Consider the following 15609-nt stretch of genomic DNA (forward strand, 5'->3'; position numbering starts at 1 on the left):
CCTAACCTCTCTCATCTTACTTATCATGTGACAAATGGAGGTGTGTACAGTACCTACTGCTTAGAGTTCTTCTAGGAGATAAATTAATTAAAAATAAAATAATTCACTGTTAAAATAAGTAACTCTTAGAAGAGCAAGTGTTTGATAAATAATATAGATTATTAAAAAACTATTAGTTAAAAAGTTTTGTTAATATTATGTATTGATGAAATCTTATTTTAGTAAACTCAAATTGAAATTGAATGGCAGTATATCAGGAAGCATTTAAACATATATTGTAAAGAACATGTTAAGCTGGGAGGTAAGTACACTCAGGTATGAATGAAGGATGGGATTACAGGTGCATTTTACTAAACAGTGCAGGTCATGAGCCTTGCACCCCAGGGAATCCCCTGGTGCTGCAGGGTTTGATTCATTTGTGGTTTCCTCATTATTTATGCTGTATCTGTCCTTCTCTCCATTGCTCCTGCTCTTTGCAGTCGGATACTTCTGGAGACTATGGAATCACACTCTTGAAGCTCTGTGGCGGAGAGGACTGAGTCAAGGACGTCATCTCCAAGGGTTGCCTGCTCCACAACGGCCTTGCCCACCAGCCCTGCTTCCTTCTTTCTCACAGTATTTAGAAGTACAATCAAGTATAAAGAGCCACTTGTTTTTCCTAAAAGAGATTTTCTTTGTTTCTTAACAACAACAATGTGATTATTTTAGAGCTTCTCATCATAATGTAGCAGTTCATAAATGAACATGTAAAATGAGGTGAAGGATCTCCTAATACTGCCCAGATTATAGTTCAGCTTAGGAAGTGAGAATCTTTGTACCGTTCTAAAACATTAAATACAAAAGCAGAGCAATAAAATCGTTGCCTTTGTTAAATTGTCTGTTTCTAGTGTCTACCAACATTGCTGGTACCTGGTGCTGGCAACTAATAATATTTTACAACACGTTTTTGTTACAAAAGCTGTTGCTGCTGCAATCCATCTGTTACCTTATTGATCACGTTCACCTTTCAGAAAAGGAATGAAAGTGAAGGTGTATGTACCCCTGCCTGCCCTGCTTCATCGTGATCAGGCCACAGGCATGGCAGTGCGTGACAGGTTATTTTAGCCCTCGGAAAACATCTGCTGAAGTATTAATCTAACCACTTCCTGTCTGAATGGTAAGCGTGAATTGTGGTTGTTTTATGCTAAAGACTGCTTTCCCAGAATGCATATTTAGAATCAAGTCTATAAGGTTTCCTCTTGCTCTAAAATAAGCTTGCAAAACTAAGCATTTAAAAAAATCCCTCATGTTACTTTCGAAAGGGATCTACCGTGAAATATCCTGACTGATATGAAATATGTGAGGTAAAAAATTCCAGTAAGCGTTATTAGTCTGGACTACAAAAGAAATTATAGATGTGTAAGAAGTAGAAACAGTGATGTGTGGGTTTGGAGCTTTTAACCAATGCATTCCCCTGGTGCGCACTCCTGAGAACTTGTAGAAAGATAGAGAAATTATTTCTTGCTCTGGAATTGCCAACGTGCATAGAGGCATAAAGGATAGGGAGTTAGCATCCTTTGCACCAAAATGCACCCCTGGTTTTGACTTCCTGCCCTACCATTTACAAGCTATATGACCCTGGCAACTACTAAGCCTGATGAAGCAAAGTTTCCTCATCTATATATGAGGATAATTACAGCACCTGTCTTTCTCATAGCTTTTGTTAAAAAGTAAGTGAGATGATGCCTGTGTGCACTTAGCCCTGTGCCTGGATAAAGTAATAGTTCAGTTACCATGTTGACATTATTACTACCAAGTACCATCAAAATGATCACAAATTATATCGAGACCATTCTTTATCAGTTCACCCACCACGTGCCAAGCCCTGTGCTAAGTAACTATTGGATCCACCAAAGGCACTGAGACTCATTTGCTTTTGATGAAGAGCCTAAGATCTGAGAAAGACATGTAAGCAGATAAACACAATACAGTGTGTACTGTGCATTCTGGGAAATGACATTGTATAAAAGACAGGAGCAGTAGGGAGGTGGGGTGAAGAATTCAGCCTACTAAAGGTTAAAAACCCCACCAGTTAAAAAGAGGAGGAGAAGGTCCCCATATGGGTAAGAACACTTGCAAAGTCACCGAGTTGTGACCTAGTATGATGGGTACCAACTCTACCCGAAAGTTAGTGTGACGGACGCTTAGAATACAAAAGAAGTGACCAGTGATAGGCAGGGGCCAGCTTATGAAACTCTAAACAGTTTATAAGCAGGGGACAGTCATGGAAGAAGCATTCCAGGAGGATATATCAGAAATAATGTGCTCAAATATTTGATCAAGGGGGAGGAATGTATAGGAGAGGAAAGCCACAGGCAGGAAACCTACTTGGCAAGTTAGTTCTATGATCAAGACCAGAAGTGTCAGTCTGCACTAAGATAATGACAAGGGAGACCCAAGTGGGAGCAATACACACACTTAGGAAATATTTAGGAGATAAGATTGATAGAACAAGGTAATCAGAGTAGTCAGGTGTCAGGTTTGCCCCTATGATTTTCACTTGAGTAACTTGGTGAATTACTCACCAAGCAATGACTCACCGCTAATACTTGAGTACTTACTAAATGTCCAGCACCATGTTAAACGGTGTAGTGTGTGTTAATCGTTAATCCTCAAGGAGCTTTATGACATCGGCACAAACTCACAGATACAGGCACGGAGGCTTGGAGAAATTAGTGCCCATTGGAGGAGCCCAAATTTAAGCCCCCACAGCCCAATTTCAGTGTCCAGGATCTTAATCACTGTTTTGCCTTAAAATGTATCCCACCCCAGGGCCACCGTTCTTTTCAAACATAGAATAGAAGCTGTATGAACACGTGGAGTCTTGTCTGTTGTATTCACTGCAGTATCCTTATGCTTAGAATGTGCTTAGCCCATAAAAAGCACTTAATAAATCTTTGTTGAATAAAGGAAGTTCTCTTCTTTCCATACATTTGAGTTATATAGGTGAATTTGGAGTGGCTATTTAAACATTTGTAAATATACCTGAGTTTCAGCTTCCCAAACCTGGGAAAAGGAGCTAAAATTATTGCACTATGGGCAGCCTTGGAGAAGAGTTCAGAAATTTTACTTACATATACATTACTTTATCGAAGCTACCCATCACCATGGAGAGAAATATTTTGTAAAGCTGGTCAGAATGTTAGGACTTCTGGAGAAGCAACAAGTTCAAACAAATATATGTTCTCCTTAGTTAAACTCCTGAAATGGCATTACTGGATTTTACTCTTGACCACATTCTCCAAAGTCATGGAGAAGAGATCTACCTGGTTTGGATTCTTATATGAACTGTTCTCGTTTCCTCTAGAGAAATGGTTTGCTGCACTAGAGTTCTCCCAAATTCTTCTTTTCCTCCCTTCCTCCCTCCCGGGTTCCCATTCATTCTTCTATGTATTTATTTCTATAATGTAATAAGCTCTTTTTAAAAATCCTCACCCAAGGATATGTTTTATTGATTTATTTTTTGAGAGAAAGAGAGAAACATCAATGTGAAAGAGAAACATAGATCAATTGCCTCCCATGCACACTCTGACCAGGGATTGAACTCCCAACCTAGTTATGTGCCCCGTCTGGGGATCAAACCTGCAACCTTTTGGTGAATGGGACTATACTCCACACCACCAAGCCACCTGGCCAGGGCTGTAATAAGTGCTTCTGAAACCACCCTCCAATAAGACTTTGACAAGAACCTATTACCAACCACATTGTTTTCTTCCTCCATTTCTCCATTTGATGTAACCACTGTCCCAAACTTGTTCATTGTCCCCTTGCTTTACTTTTATATAGTTTTTTATTTAATTTTTTTTCTTTATTAAGTGAGCATTGTGTCATATGTCATTTCTGGGACCTCTTTTATCACTTATTTTGCTAAATGGTACTCATATCATTGCATGTCATGTGTTTTGGTTTTTTTTGACCCTATATGTCATTTCATTGTGTAGGTCATAGCTATAACTTCTAGGAGACCACAGAATTGCCCTGAAGGAAGTTGGGAAAACATAGTTTCATCTAACTCCCTACCCCTTGTGCTTCTTTGAAGCTGTGGTGCCTGACTGTGGCCACAGAAGTAGCAGCCGTCACCCACAGTCAGTACACAAAACTAGGACGAACCTGGTTTTTCTCTGTAATGGGCGCTGATCACCAGTTTTCAATGTGTGTGGGAAAAGGGTTCCCCACACCTACAAGCAATGCTCTGACACCAGCTGAATGTCCCACAAGTTATCTCCGTCTGAGGCTGTCTACCTGGGGACAGCACCAGATCCCACAGGTCAAGGGCCCAGTCCGACAAGACTGCCCTCCCATCTCCAGACACCACTCACAAGTCCAGGTTGTTACTGTGCTTCTGGCCAACTGGGTAGATCACAGATGGCAACAACTCTCCTTGGGTCAATAATTTGGTGTGTTGGCTCACAGAACTCAGGGTGTTGGCCAGTTTATCATAAAAGAATGTAATAAAGGATATAGATGAACATCCAGATGGAAGAGATGTGCAGGGCAAGGCATGTGGAAGAGGCACAAAGCGTCCGTGCCCTGTCCGGTACACCACTCTCCCCGCACCTCCATGTGTTTGCCAGCCTGCAAGCTGTCTGAACCCCGCATTTTATTATTGGGATTTTTATGGAAGCTTCATCATATAAGTATAAGCAATCATTAATTCCATTTTCAGCCCTTTCCCTTCTCAAGAGAATGAAGGGTGGGGCTGAAAATTCCAAGTTTCTAATCACAGCTTGTTCTTTTCAATGAGCAACCGGCATCCAGGAGGCATCCAGGAGCCCCCCTCATCAGCTCAAACCAGATGCAGGACAAAAGGTGATCACAGTGCTCTCTTCACTTAGGAAATTAAAAGGGCTTTAGAAGTTCTGGGCCAGGCACAATTACCTCACGTGCTTCCTTTCTCAGGAATACACTGTGAATCTTGTCACATAAAGGGACAGCCACTAAACCATTGTGAAAGTTGGTGTATATGTTACATGTCGCTAAATTTCCAGCCCACTTCCCTATTCTAGTAGGGACACAATCACTTTTAGGAATAAGGATTTGTAAAGTGCTGTGGTAGGCCTTTCCTGCCCATTGTACCAGGCTCTTGTAAGGAGAGCCACACCAACTAAGGCTCACTTTTATTTTTTTAAAGAATTTTTAAAACATGCAATACCTAACTTATTTAGTCAAGGGCACTGACCTCTTTTTCCTTAGGTTTTCAAATAAAAAAATGACAACAGCCACCCTGGCTGGGTAGCTCAGTTGATTGGAGCATCATCCCAATGTACCAGGGTTGCAGATTGGATCCCCAATTGGGGGCACATGCAAGAATCAGCCAATGGGTGTAGTGGAACAAGGAATTGATGTTTATCTCCTTCTCTCTATCACACACACACACACACACACACACACACACACGACAGCCAACCTAACAATAGCTGCCTGGTATGAATGAATCAAAACAATACCTATTTTTTGGTCAGATATATATTTTTGGTGTGTCCTGGAATTTTAGGAGTTAGTTTATATGTCCCATGAAATGGAAAAGGTTGAAAATTACTGGCTTAGATCATATTATTACAGTATATTATTCAAGGTGCATGTTTCTTTATTGCCTCTAATTTCCACAAGGTGGCAGGTGAAGTTCAAAGTGGACCCCATGACTTTGTGTCCCAAAGACAAAAACCTACTTACTGCTTCAGAATAACTGGGCCAAACATAAACTGTTTGACAAAACTCTTCATTATATTGTCTATAGAATGTTTGTTATGGTCTAGGCATCTTACTGTTGCCGTAAAATCCTTCTTAATAGAACATATGGGTCACTTCATTTAATCCTTTTATTTCTCATAATTCCCTGGACCATCTGCACTTAGATGAAATGTGTGGTAACTTTTCCATGGATCACCCAAGTGAGTACATGGAAGCCATCTCTTTACACACTAACGTTAGCCCCTGAAGACTGTGAAGGCGGAGAAAATTAGCAAGCTGGAAAGACTCCTGGACTCCGGGAGGTGAACTGCAAAGGCAGGAGATTTGTGCACCTCATTCCAGAGCAATGGGATGTTTGGTCTATCCATTAGGAGATCCAAAAATGACAAAGACAATGAATAGGGGATTCTCCAGCCTATTTGTGAGGGCATATTAAAGGAAATTTCTAAGTCGTGTAATTTGGACTTTCTTCTGTGTATCCTTCCTTCCTTCCTTCCATTTCCCTCTTTCGTGTCTTATCGATAACCTCTCATTTCTACAATTTTACTTTGTTTTTAAAGCACTGGTTTTAAGGCCAATCAAACTGGGTCTAAATCCTGGCTTCACTACCTATTATAGAAGTTTCTGACAACTACTTGACTTATTTGCACCTCAATTTACCCGATAATAATGGCTCTTACCTTAAAAAGTTGTGAAGAGCAAATGAAATAAAGCCTGTGAAGAATATAACTCAATCAAAGCTAGTTAATGGTCATAGCATTGACTTAGTCTTGCCTAGCAAACGGCAGACCGTAGGTTTCAATAAACACGTGCAGAATGAGTAAATGATGCTTACTTTAGTACTGCAGAGTGGTAGTAGCTCTGAGACTGGTCTTGGAAGTCTTCAAGGAAAATACTCACTGAAATCAGTGTTATCTTGTCAAAAAAAATGTGTCCTTTGGCAATGGGACTGAAATGTGCGCACGCCAGTGGTCAGGTGTGCAGGATCTAGAGGCAGGTTCCCTTTATATGCTGCCCCCACCTGATAATTGCATGACATGTGAGTGAGCAACCTACTTAATTTTTCTGTGCCATACTTTCCTTATTGGTAAGGCCAGGGTGGCAATAGAATTTAATGTTCAGATTCCGATAGGTGTGAGGTTTCAGTATGTCAGTTTAAGGAAAGCGCTTAGCAAAGGACCCACCATCCTTTTAAGTGCTGTTTATCTCTGGCTCAGTTTGGAAAACTTACAATTGCTTATACTCGATTCATTTGGGGGGTTTTGAATGTTATAAAGTGAACTCTTCTAGTTTGTAATTAGGAAAGAAGATAAAGCAGAGCTCTTGGCAATTTCCTGCCTATGAAACCCGTGTGTTATGAACCACGGAAAGTACCCCAGATTTCTTGTCAACCCCACCCAAGCAAACCGGCAAACTCTGATCTTTCCCACCTGCTCTCTATCCTCTCCCTCTGAGAGGGAAGCAAGCATGCATTGCTTTGTGCTCAAGCATGTTACTAGTGTACGTTTCCTCCAGTTTCCACAAACTCAGCTTCCTGCCAGTCTTATCTAGCAGAGGGTCAGCCCTGCTTTGAGGCCAGAGCTTTCCTGTTTCGGTGGAGTTGACAAAGTCGAAGGTGGGAGAGAGGATTTGCAGTGATGAGGAAGGAGAGTTAGAGAGCAGGAGTCTCCCTGAACGGCAACCACAGTACACTGTGAAAAGAAATCCCAAACCCAGGCCACCAAACAAGCCCATTGAGCTGTATGCATTTTATTATTTTTAATCTTTCTTTCAATTTATTGATTCTAGAGACTGGAAAGGGAGAAAGAGAGAGAGAGAAGCAGCAATTTGTTGTTTCGCCCATTCACACATCCATTGGTTGATTCCTGTATGTGCCTTGATGGGGGACTGAACCCTTAACCCAACCGAGCTATGGAACTGGATGTGGCAATAAATACTGACTCATGGCCAGGACTTGCAGAGCTCTGAGCGCGAGCTGAAGTAACAAGTGACACAACCACCAGGCAAAAAGAACTTTGAAAAAGGATCAAATCAGCTCTTTCACAGGAGCACGCCACACTGGGCAGGGGGCAGGGAGAACACACTCCCCAGAGGGAAGTGGGTGAGAATGAGCCGCATTCACACCTGCCTTTTTTAAAGAACTGAAAGGTCGCCAGAGCCTTGGGCCTCTGTTGATGCTCAGCCGGCTGCTTTTCTCACATGGAGCTTAGAGAGCTCCAATGTGCAAAACATAAACTCTTTGTTTTGTGTTGTGTTGGAGAGCTAAGCCTACAAAGAAAAACCCTGATCATGCACAGCAAATTCTGTGTAAACAGGCATTAACTGATCTCTTCATGCAAAATATCTGCTTGATTGCTGCTGGTCAAACCAACTCCCTGAGTCATTTATCCCTTCAGTTACTGTATGGTATCCATGGTCCAGGAACGGCACAAGTTGCTGGGGTTATAAAGATGAGGAAAGCTACGCATTTCCTAATTTCAGGGAGTTGATAATATGAGGAATGAGGAAGGGAAAATAGAGACATACCTGGCTAATTAGCAAAGGTAGCAAGGTGGTGGTGATGGTGGATGGGTTTGGGGAACAGGCCGACCTAGCTGCCCTGCTACACAGCTGTTTGACTGCAAGGCAAGATTCTCACACTGTTGTTTCTAACTTTCAAAGTTAATGAATAGTATCTATTTGAAGAAACTGTTTATTATTAGGTGATCAATTAAAGGCTGTTAAAATTGTGCAGGATAGTGGTTAAGAGTCTGAAGGCAGGCTAGCTCAGGTTCAAACTTCAGCTCTAAACATACTAGCTGTATGATTATGGGAAAATTATATAAAGACTATGCTTCAGCTTTCTTATTTCTGAAAGTTGAATGATCATAATAATAAAACCAACCACCGAGGATGACCCAGCTGAAATGGATCGATGCATGTAAGTACTTAGAATGGCCCAGCATATAGGAAGCCCTATGAAAGTCCTAACTTTTTATTACTAACTGTAATAAAATGTGATATGCTCTATAACAATGCTATTAAATATGTCGTGGACTACTACACACTATTACATTTTAGAGCTAGATACACATACAATACTTTGCTAAATAGAAGAAAACAGCACGTTGACAAAACAGCGGGAAAGAGTAAACCAGAAAGACTGGAAGAACATGCACGACAATGGTGACTTTGTCTCAGGGTGGCAGGATTACAGGTAAGTCATTTTCCTCTTTTTTCTAAGTTGTGTTTTATAAAATTTTAACTATCATTGGTTTGCTAACTGTAAAACTTTTACACGAAGTGTAAGTGTGATTATTACAAGTTGCCTGGAGCTCAGAGGAGGGTGGTGGCGCTGGTCGTGGACGGGTTTGGGGACCCGGTGGGCCTGGCTGCCCCACTCACAGCTGTGCGACCTCAGACATGATTTTCCTGCGGTTGTTCCTGATTGCCAGAGTTGCCGAATCAGATATTTAAAGAGACTGCTGATTAGCTCTGTGAGGGAAGGATTCACTGGGAATGGAGACCATGAGCGAGGACTTTGAAGATGTAAAGATTGGCACAGAGATGAGAATAAGCTCCCATGAACTGCCTCGATTGTGTATTATTTGATGATATTGGAAAATCATGCAGTGATAAGTATTGGGTAAGTGGGCCGTTTATGCTCAGTGAAGAGGCGTTCGTTCTCTGGGCACTGAATAGCAGGGTCCATACTTAATGTTCACTTATTTTCCTCTTTTTGAGGAATCTGGTGGAAAGTTTGGCTTTTTTTTCTCTCTCTCCATCTTTTTTCTTTCTTGCTCTTTCTCTTTTTCTCTCTATGATTTCAGAAATTTTATTGTGTAATCCAGTCTGTGGAAGGTAGCTAGGGACCACTTTAAATCTTCTTTGTGATAGAACCCACAGAATAGGTGATGATTGTATTTCCTCCTCTCTCGACGCTGTCAGGTAGTGGAAGAGCCGTGTAGCTCTCCCCGTCATGGGTTAGAGCCAGCGTAAGTCATCTTGTGTACACTCAGAGCTGAGTCTTTCCGAGAACGACGTCCAGCTGAGAATGGTTCTACTTTTCCGGCTCTTTCTGTGCCTCACTGAGGCCTCTGGACCCTAAGGAGTTACAGAATGTGCTGCAGGCAGGGCCAGGCAGTCCAGGGTCCCTCACAGTCATTCAGATCTTAGGAGCACCAGCCCGCCCCTTCTAAGCCTTCCGACCCTGGCTTCAACAGCAATGACTGGAGAATATCTCCAATTTGTCCAGACATGTTTCTGGAGAGAAGACTTAGTGACGGGGAGAAAAACAGCTTTCTTCCTTGCTCTACTGCCTGCCTCTTCCTCCGCACTCCGCTCTAATTTCTGGCTAAGCTCAGCAATGTTAAGAAGACAAAGAGAAGTCTTTGCACTGTTTAGTCTACTTTTAATTATTTCAATACGGAGACCATCTCTGGCCACAAGGCAACAAATTGTCCATTCTTGATTTTTCTCCTCACTCTTCCGGGTATTGGTTATACAGTTTGGCTGGGCCAGGTGCAGCCAGAAACTTCTTGGGAGGTCCAAGGTTCCCCAGGATTTATAATCCACCCAGAGAAAGCCCCTGGGGAAACTCCACAGATCTTTTTGTGGTTTTGCCTCTGAAGACAATGCAGTTGTCCTGTTCTCCTGGGCTGCTCTTGTTCCTGCCTTCTCCCTGACCTTTCCTTTCCGAGGCATAAAGGAGAGACCCTAGGCTCTGGAGCCACACTGAGTTCAAATATCACCTGCTGGCTGTGGACCAGTAACTTAGGGCAAATTACTTAGGCTGATCCACCATTTCCTTTGTTTATCAGATGGGACAGTGAAATACACAGAGATAAATACTGTATGATCTCACTTATATATAAAATCTAAAAACAAACGAACAAAAACAACTCAGACACAGAGAACATATTAGTGGTTGTCAGACGTGGAGTGGGGGGGTGAAGTGGGTGAAGGTGATCGAAAGGCGCACTCTTGTAGTTATAACAGAAGTCAGTCCTGTGAACGCACAGCACGGTGGCTGTCATTCATAAGACTGTATTGTGTATTTGAAAGTTGCTAAGGGAATTAATCTTAACAGTCCTCATCACAAGAAAAATTGTAACTGTATGGTGTGATGGATGTTAGGTAAACTATTCACTTTATAATATGTTCTCATACATATATCAAACCATTATGTTGTACACCTAAAATTAATGCAACATAAATGTCAATGATATCTCAATTGAAAAAAAGATTGTAGTAATAATTTATCTAACTCCCAGTTCCAGGGAGACCCAAGAAGGGAATGATTAGATTTGTTATGGAAGATAAGAATTAAATGAAGTAACAAAGTTTACCTAACAAACAGCACCTAATACAACATCTGAAATATAGTAGTAATTGGATATATCTACACCTTTTCCCTGTTTCCTGTTCTCTTTTGCTGTATACCAAGTACATGCATGAGATCTTTTCTGTTTCAAAAGTGCTCAAAGGTTTATTATTAATAATTACTGGGAAACACAAAGGGCTGCATGTTCTGTGTAAGAACCATGGGGAATCCTTGCAGCTTACCAAGCAACACCACATTCTGGACTCCCTCGCAGGGAGGAGAATTCTGCTTCTTTTGGACTTCGGCTTTAAGGCCTCCCAAGTATCTCCTTAGAAAACACACCTGAAGACCCCTTGGGTGTTGACTTGCTCCACCCTTGCAGGTGCCCTCCTTTAAACAATAATAGGCACAGTTTTCTTACCACCCAGTACGAGCAATTATAGACATTATATCCTCGTAACCTTACAACTGCAGGAGGCAGGTTACATTGCCCCCACTTATTCATTAGGAAACCGAGACTCAAAAAGGCTAAGTGCCACCCTAAGTCACACAATCTTGTCATTCTGCAGCCACAGTACAAACCGAGATATCTGCAGCTCCAAAATCCACACAGTTGAGTCCCTCACCATGGTGACTTGATGCAACAGTAGGAACAGTGGCCAAGCTCTTGACCTTACAGGCCTGTTACCTAAGGGGAGAAAGGCCCGGAAACATGGATGTCTCGGGAACCCTCTGGCTTCCCCGCCAAGCAACTTCACAGTCCATCACTGACATCTAAGTCATAAGTACTGAAGTCAAAATCAGTTCCTCAGAAGTTTCCAGATCAATAATATGAAATCCTTGACTACAGGACAAAACCATTTTGGCAAAGAAAGTAGTGATGGTATCTTAGTCTGATGAGAGAGGTCAGGTGAGGAGGCTCTCAAACCTGAAGAAAGTGCTGACGGCTTGCCTTCTGCTTGCCGAGCTCTGTGCCCTCAAATGTTGAGACTCTAGAATGTGCAAGGCAGGGTACAGGTGAAGGGGCAGAACTGGAACACTGAATAAAATTTTCCCCACTGCTTACATAATTTCCCTGGTTTTGTGTTCCCATGCTTTTTAAGAGGGATGTATGCTCTTTTGTAGTCTTCCTTTCCCTGTGCCACACGGAGCAATAGCACTGAAACCATTCAGCACCGAGGACTTGGCAGCTTCTAAAGGTCATGTCACTGGTGGGTGCAGTTGGAGTTGAAGTAATTGCAGACATGCACACAACTGTCCAGAGGTTCAGCAGGGCCTGACCCCGTGCTGGAGGGGAACCCACCATTTCTGGAGCAGGAGGGGGAATAGGAGTCCAGAGAGAGGAGACTGAATGAGGTACAGAAGGAGCACACAGAGCTCTGGAGAAGCGGCAGAGTTGCCCTTTGCACCTGAGCCATCTGCAGTAAGGCAGTGGGGAACTAAGAACGCATACTGGTGTTACTTACAGCTACTCATACTGTGAACTCAGCACTATGCTCCTTGCTTTATAGAGGCCCTTTGGCACAGTGCAGTTAGAGAGGCCTCATTTATCCTAACTCTTCTACCAACTAGCTTTGGGAAACTGGGAAGATCATTCAATCTCTCTGAGTGATTATTTCATCTATAAAATTGGAGTGATAATGTCTAGATTATTTATTAAGCCCATCAGTATTAATTGATGACCTATTGTATGCTGGGCATTATAACGGCTGACATGCACAGGTAAATTAAAATAAATCAGTGTCCTATGTGATAAATTCTGGGAATGTAACATACAGCAATAGTTAAAATATTGTAAACTTGAAAGTTGATAAAAGAGTAAATCTTAAAAGTGCTCATCACAAAAAAACCTTGTAACTATGTGTGGTGATGAATATTAATGAGACTTATGTTACACTGTATATGCAAATCCCAAATCATTATATTGTGCACCTTAAAGTGGCCTCAAACCCAGCGCTGCACTGAGTTTGAATCTGTATTAATCTGGTGAACAGCACTCGCCACTACCTGGTTACCTGGTGACTCACTGAGAACCTACCTCTTGCAGCTCGAGTACTGCCAGAAGCTCTTTCAGTGACTGAGCCTAACATGCAGCTGGCAGGTGGAGGCAAGTGGAGGCAAACCTCCAGGTTCCTTGGGCCTTTTGCTGACCTGACCCCGGGCTCAGTGCTGGTAGAAGTCAGCCTTGGTGCACAGCTTGGTGCTTCCCATGCACACCCAGGCCCTGCAGAAGCAGCCACACACTGTGAATCACTCTGTTGCTCCACGCAGGTTAGCTAGGGCCAGACACAGGAAGCATCTGACATTGATCTGCACCAGAGTCCCTCCCAAGAGGCCCCAGAACCAACACAACCAGGGTCAAGCTTCAGACAACAGCAGGGCAGGATCCCAAGAGTTACACAAGCAGCACGTCCAAAGGGAGATCTAAGAGGACACCAGACCCTGCCGAGATGAACTCCGCTTCGTGTGGTCAGCACCTACACAGCAGCTCCTACACTGTGGTTGGGCTGGTCCTCGCAGTCAGCCAATCTGAGGGTCGACCCCATGCGTGAGTGGGCTGTTAGCCATGAAGACTCAGTTATAACAGGAGGGCACACATAGCTCACACAAGGGACATTCCTGGAGCACCCAGTGCAGGTGGTCAAGAACTACACCTGAGTCCCATGGGACACCTACATCCATGTACCAATACTGGGCGGGAGACACCGCAGATCTGCATAATGCACAGGAACAGACACAAAGAGGCAGGCAAAATGGGGAGACAAAGGAACATGCCTCAAATGAAAGAAAAGAAGAAATCTCTAGAAAACGAGCTAAATAAGACGGAGACAAGCGATCTACCAGATATAGAGTTAATAAAATGGTTATAAGGATGCTGAAGTTACAAGAGTTGTAATGGAAAAAAATAAGATAAAATAAGAAGGTGAATGAGAGAGGAAGATGAGGAATAAGAGCAACGAAAGAGGAGGAAAAGCTCCTAATTATTATCTACCAAGTTACTACTACTTTGCTTTTATTTGCATGGGTTCTTTGAAAGTCAAATGCAGGATGTAGTGGCAATAAAGTCAATGATTCTAGCAAGCAAGACAGGAAGCAGTGAATGCAGTTAGAGTTAGTCAGCGAAGATAGATGTATGAAGCAGAATAGATGCCAGAGAAGCTGGAGATGGACTCACTGGGTGGGGTGGAGGACAAGACAGGCTGTGGCTGTAGCTGGAATAATCAATCTCAGAAACAGACCTGGGCGAGCCCAGAGTGTAGTTCTGCTGACTGAGGTGGGCCAGAGATGGAGGTCTTTAGCCCAGAGAATGTGTAAGGAGTCAAGGAATCTGAAAAGTTAACATGGATTTTAAAGTCACTAAAAATTATGGCAAGGGACAGGACAGAGGTGAAGGGACAAGAGTCATCCGGAAAAGGTTCAGAGAGAGAACAGATCCTGCGAGTCCCAGTGCTGAGAACGCTCAGGCTTCAGCTGAGCAACAGATGCCAGTAGGTGAGGGCAGTGAGCAGGTGAGGAAGTGCCCTGGGGAGAGGAAAGCTGACGCTCCGCCTCACTCTCTAGGAGCGTGAGTTCCTATTAGGAGGACAGTGAGTTCCTAAGAGGGCATGTTTCAGGCTCGGAAGGGAAACTGTAACGGTTAATTTTATGTGTCGGCTTGGCTAGACTACAGCATTCAGCTATTAGGTCAAACATTGTCATTGTTCTACATGTTTCTGTGAAAATACTTTTTTAGATGAGAATACATTTAAATCAGCAGAGTCTGAGTAAAGCAGATCGCCCTCCGCAGTGTGGGTGGGGCTCATCCAACCAGCTGAAGGCTTTAACATAAAAGATTCCTTTTCCCTAAAGAAGGAAGAATTCTGCCAGCAGGCTAACGTTGGACTCGGACTGCAGTATCAACTTTTTCCTGGGTTTCCAGCCTGCCAGCCTATGCTACAGATTTTGGACTTGCCTGCCAAGCACAAACAGGAGTTAATTTTTAAAATCATTCTCTCTGTATAGATGACAGGTTAGATAGATAGATGGATGGATGGATAGATGGATGGATGGATAGAAAGATGGGTAGATAGATAGATAGATAGATAGATAGATAGATAGATAGATACCATATATCTAGATGTAGATCTATACACACCCAACATTGTTTTTGTCTCTGCAGAATGCTGATTAATACTGGCACTCAGGGACTTTCCCCACAATGGAGGGGGCATTCCAGAATGGGGGCAAAGATTATAGTGAAAGGCAAATGGTAAAAGGGGAAAAGAGTAAAAACACAGATGGGGTGAGAGGGGGCAAAACCGACTGAATTGGGATTTGAGCTTAAGCAACAGATTTGGAAGATTCATGAAATAATGGCATAAACAGCATTCTGTCCATTAAACTTAACTGCAGAAACGAGAAATCCTTCTGATTATTGCAATCACGTTTGGATTTAACATAGGGAATTGGGTGCCTGTTTGCTTTAGGAAAAGCTTGGTTTCTGGCAGTGATTCCTGGGACCACACAGCAGACCAGCCTTCTAGGGTGCCACTCCCTTGCCACAGTCCTTAAGGGGAGCACTCGAGGCTGCCACCAGA

The 15609-nt window shown here is 42.8% G+C and overlaps 1 protein-coding gene across 2 annotated transcripts in view; it reads left to right on the forward strand.

The window, feature by feature from the left end:
• ANXA3 (annexin A3) overlaps window positions 1-2969 on the forward strand; it is a 52942-nt gene extending 49973 nt beyond the window's left edge. For both annotated transcript variants that reach the window (XM_053922670.1, XM_024579228.4), the window contains exon 13: window positions 480-2969. In XM_053922670.1, the coding sequence (XP_053778645.1) occupies window positions 480-539 (60 nt within the window). In that variant the 3' untranslated portion in view covers window positions 540-2969. The remainder of the gene's footprint in view (window positions 1-479) is intronic.
• Window positions 2970-15609: the final 12640 nt, after the last annotated feature.

This window comes from Desmodus rotundus, chromosome 4, assembly GCF_022682495.2.
Source record: "Desmodus rotundus isolate HL8 chromosome 4, HLdesRot8A.1, whole genome shotgun sequence".
Classification (NCBI taxonomy): domain Eukaryota; kingdom Metazoa; phylum Chordata; class Mammalia; order Chiroptera; family Phyllostomidae; genus Desmodus; species Desmodus rotundus.